The sequence below is a fragment of the Myotis davidii genome, unplaced genomic scaffold (assembly GCF_000327345.1).
Source record: "Myotis davidii unplaced genomic scaffold, ASM32734v1 scaffold247, whole genome shotgun sequence".
NCBI lineage: Eukaryota > Metazoa > Chordata > Mammalia > Chiroptera > Vespertilionidae > Myotis > Myotis davidii.
Window position 1 is genome coordinate 1,767,487 of NW_006299593.1, and position 4,658 is coordinate 1,772,144.

The window sequence follows — 4,658 nt, forward strand, 5'->3', positions numbered from 1 at the left end:
TTTATTCATATTCAAATCTCTTAGTTTTACAATTGGGTACTTGTCAGAGCACCTCAGTTTGTTACATAAAATATAATGGGAGGGTTAAAATCATACCAAATGCTTGCTGTAGTCCCAACGTCTGTATCTGGTAACAAGGCCTTTGTTGATAATCACAGTTGAATTTTTCTATTACTCATTCCAGCTTCCTCCTACCCTCTGCCAGCATAAAGGCTGGGTAGATTTTGAGTCTATGCTGGTCTTGTCTTTACCAAATTGCCGTAGTTTTCCATTGAAGAGAACTACTGGGCAAGAGTTGTAAGGAGCACTCTCATGAATCTTCTGGGTTACAAATATAGTCCTTCTATATGTGTAGAAGCAATTCAAGTTTAACCCTCCCATTATATTTTATGCTGGGTGTAACAAACTGAGGTGCAATTCAAGTTCCTCCTGGTAATTGAGACCAATCATTCCATTGCATATAATCTCTTGTCTTACTTTGCATTTTTCTGATGGTTAGTGATATTGAGCATTTTCTTACGTCTATTGACCATCTGTATGTCTTCTTTGGAGAAGTGTCAATTCAGGTTCTTTGCCTATATTTTTAAATGATCGTTTTCCTCGCATTGAGTTGTATGTTATTTTGGAAATTAACCCCTTATCTAATGTACTATTGGCAGGTATGTTCTCCCATACAGTGGGTTCCCTTTTCATTTTGTTGGATTCTTGCTGTATGGAAGCTTTTAGTTTGATGTAGTCCAATTTGTTTATTTTCTTTGTTACTCTTGCCCGAGATGTCACTAAGTGAAATGTCTGGGATTTTACTACCTGTGGTTTCTTCTAAAATTTTTACGGTTTTGTGACTTACACTTAAGTCTTTTATCCATTTTGAGTTTATTCTTGTATATGATGTAAATTAGTAGTCTAATTTCATTCTTTTGCATGTCCAAATTTTTAAAGTTTGGTTTCTACTTGCTTGTTGTTAGTATATAGAAAATACAATTGACTTTTGTGTTAATCTTGTATCTCACTGAAGCCATTTATTAGTTCTTGGGAGTTTTCTATGTAGACAGTCATGTTACCTGCAAATAGAGACATGTGTCTAATATGTGTCTTTTCTTTTTTCTAGCAATGGTTAGAACTTGTAGTACTATGTTGAATAGCAGTGGTAAAAGTGGACATACTTTCATTGTTACTGATCTCAAAGGAAAAGCATTGTCTTTCAAAATTAAGTATGATACTGGCTGTAGATTTTTATTTTTTGTAGAACCTCTTTATGAGACTGAGGACTCTATTTTTAGTGTATTGATGAGTTTTTGTTTTTATCACAAATGGGTGTTGAATTTTGTCAAATGCCCCTTTTTTCTGAATTTTGATATCATATGGTAGATTATATCGATTGGGTTTCCAATATTGAACCAGCCTTGTAGATCTGGAATCAATCCCTCATAAAATGAGTTGAGAAGTAATCTCTCTTCAATTTTCTGGGCGAGACTGTATAAATTCTTTGCTTTGTAAATTCTCCAGAAAAATAGTATGGGTTTGGAGGTATCTTTTTTTGAAATTAATTATAAATTCAACTTGCAATTATTCAGGTTTATTCAGATTCTCTACTTCATCTTGGCTTAGTTTTTGTGGTTTGTAATTTTTAAGAAATTTGTCCATTTCTTCTAAATTGGTGATTTTGAGCAGAGTTGTGAATATTTCTTTATTCTTTTAATCACTGCAGAATTTGTTGTAGTATTCCATTTCATTCTGGATATTAACAATTTGTATCTTTTTGTTAACCGTACTAGAGGTTTATCAATTTTATTGATTTAAGGGACTACCTTTATATTTCATTAATTTTTTCCATCTCATTTTCCTCTTTTCAATTCCAATGATTTCTGCTTTTATCATTTTCATCCTTCTGGTTGCTTTGGGTTTTACTATTCTTCTTCCAGTTTCTTGAGTTATAAATTGATTTGAACTCTTATCTTTTATAATGTAAGCAACTTCACTCCACTCTTGTAGACTGTGAGGCAACTCTTGTGCTATGATGAAAAAGAAACCTAAAAATGTAGTATCTGTTCCCTTCACTCACCCTCTATTATTAATTGGTGTACTCTTGGAGGAGCTAAAAAATCAGGTACTAAAATAATTCAAAGTCAGCAGGCTTATTTTTTAAGCATGGTCTATTCTAAAATTTATAGTATTGGGCTGTATCCAGCATTTAACAACCCACTGTATTATTATTTTTTATACCCTTATAATTTCTTACACACCTATTCAGTAATAATTCAAATGTTTAAAAAGTGATCCTAGTGGTGCAAAGAAGTAAAGGCTGCTTTGTCTTTGTGGATTCAGGCTAATATTAAATTACTTGCAAGGAGCTACCTTAAGTGGGTGTGAAAGAAATAGTAGATAGATCCAGAAGCAGAACAAATATCTTCCTAACACATTAGAAAAATCAAGTAGAATTTTACTCAAACCTACCTGGGCCAACATGCTGCAAACTAATTTTAGCCAGCAAAATTGGGAGTTTTAAGAAATCTTTGACCTGTACATAGATACTTGGAGAAAGGTTTTAACACATGAAGAATTCCCCAAAATCCCAAGCCATAGTGGTCACAGAGAAGAAGCCTGTCTGCAATCACATGTAAACAAGTCTTTAATAAATCAGACACAAACACAAGATGGTATTTTAAATATACAGTAGGAACATTTATTTTAACACTTCTAAAAGATATTTCTCCATGCCTGATGATTTGATATAAAAATCAAACACATCATACTTTCCCCATCAGTCTCTCTACATCAAGGACAATCAGAAATTTATACAACATGAATATTTGCTTCTGAAACAAAAATTACAAATTAGTGATAACAAAAATACACAAATCAACTGGACCCTAAACAAATTTCTAACAAATTTTTCCCCAATCACCTAGAGCTTGAGCTTCTTTCTTCAACCTCATTCTGCTCCTTTTCCTTTCTTTGCTTGGCCATGAACTTCTGTTAAAATCAATTTGTAATATACAATATTTATTAGATGTTGTTTTGCTGTGCATACATACAAATCTAATCTATTTCACTGTATTTACAATTTAAAAGAGCCTGATCCTATAAAGTAAAGATTTGAAACACAGTGCCTTACATTAACATTCCTTCCTTCCATTCATCAGTTATCTGATATTAACGATTACCAGGGATTATGCTTTGTGCTAAGGGTGGTTGAAAAATAGGTAAGGCCCTTTACCTCACACAGAGCTTACATTCTAGTGGAGGAAGAGAGACAATAAAAAATAAATAATTTTGGATAGTGGTAAGCCCTATAAAGGAAAAAATAGTAAGGTAATTGATTAAGGTTGATTCTTTTGTAGAGGAGAGAAGATTCTACTTTAGCTTGTTCTTTCTTGGGCAAAAGCCTTTCTGGAAACTGATATTTAAGTAGAAGCCTTAAAGACAAGGAACAACCAGCAATACAAGTGGGAGTAGGAGAGGGCAAAGGAACAGCAATGTAAAGGTACAAAGGCAGCAACAGGCTTTTTGTGTATGAAAAATAAACAAAGAGCTAAAAAACAACAAAAAAACCCACAAAAACCTATAACACAGCAATTCAGGGTTTAAGACTAGAACAAAGCTAGGTTCAAATCATAGGTCTTCCATTAACTAGCTATATGACCTTGGGGTGAGATACTTGTGTTTAGGTACTCTTTGAGACTATTTCCTCATCTTTAAAATGGAATGATAACACCTACCTCATAAAGTTGATCAGGGTGGATTAAATAAGTTTCCAGCAAGTAAGAACTTAATAAATGTTAGGTGAATGTCTGTGCCACAAATTCAATATGGAAAATGCATAAAAACAACTCTGTTTCAAACAGGAGAAACTAGAGCTATGGCTGATGATAATTCTCTATAGCACTCCCTGAAGGTGTGTATAACTTGGGGAAAAGGGAGGGGCTATGATTAAATCAGGTTAAAAAATGGGCTAAATAAATAGGTAAGCAGTTCTTCCTAACTAGACAATTTGGAAACTTGAACATGCTGTGTGACGATGACTCTGCAAGAGCGCCTCAGAATACAACTTCCTACACTTAATGAATGAAGTGTCACATTGGACTAGTGATCTGCAGAATCCACTCAGGCAAATGCTGCCAGGGAAAGAAAGACTAGAAGTTATTGGCAAGAAACAATAAAGGAGAAGAATAGGAGAATAAGAGAAATCAACTGGCGCACACCTTCAGAAGTCTTCCTACCTAAAGGGAAAGAATGTACATTTTGTGTGGACACTTAAGTAGTTTGAATATAATGCCATCACCTGAAAATTTTATGGGGAGTTAGAAATTTACCTCTGTATTTTGCTTATGACGTGTACTCTTGCAGTGATTTGTCATTGCTCTTTCACCTGAGTAGAAGAGGGAACAAATTGGACAGAAGAATCCAGGCTTCGGTACAAGAAAGTCTAAATCTAGAGGGCAGAAAGAGAGAGGGGAAAGAGAAAGGAGGAAAATTTATGATACTTTATAGCTATGTTAATCAATTTATCTAAACACAACAAAAAACCAAGCACAGTATATACTTACATACAAACGTAACATACACCTAGGATTGCTATATATCTAGGGATCGAGAGCAATTAAGCCTTTAATTTAAAAAATGTTTTTATTTCTTTAACAAATTCTATAACATTCCAG

The 4,658-nt window shown here is 33.8% G+C and overlaps 1 protein-coding gene across 3 annotated transcripts in view; it reads right to left on the reverse strand.

Moving 5' to 3' along the window:
* Positions 1-2,657: 2,657 nt before the first annotated feature.
* ZNF638 (zinc finger protein 638) overlaps positions 2,658-4,658 on the reverse strand; it is a 61,497-nt gene continuing 59,496 nt past the window's right edge. For all 3 annotated transcript variants that reach the window (XM_015571481.1, XM_015571480.1, XM_006775298.2), the window contains 2 exons: positions 4,314-4,432; positions 2,658-2,973 (listed from right to left, as the gene is read on the reverse strand). In XM_015571481.1, coding sequence (XP_015426967.1) covers positions 2,902-2,973; positions 4,314-4,432 — 191 coding nt within the window. In that variant the 3' untranslated portion in view covers positions 2,658-2,901. The remainder of the gene's footprint in view (positions 2,974-4,313; positions 4,433-4,658) is intronic.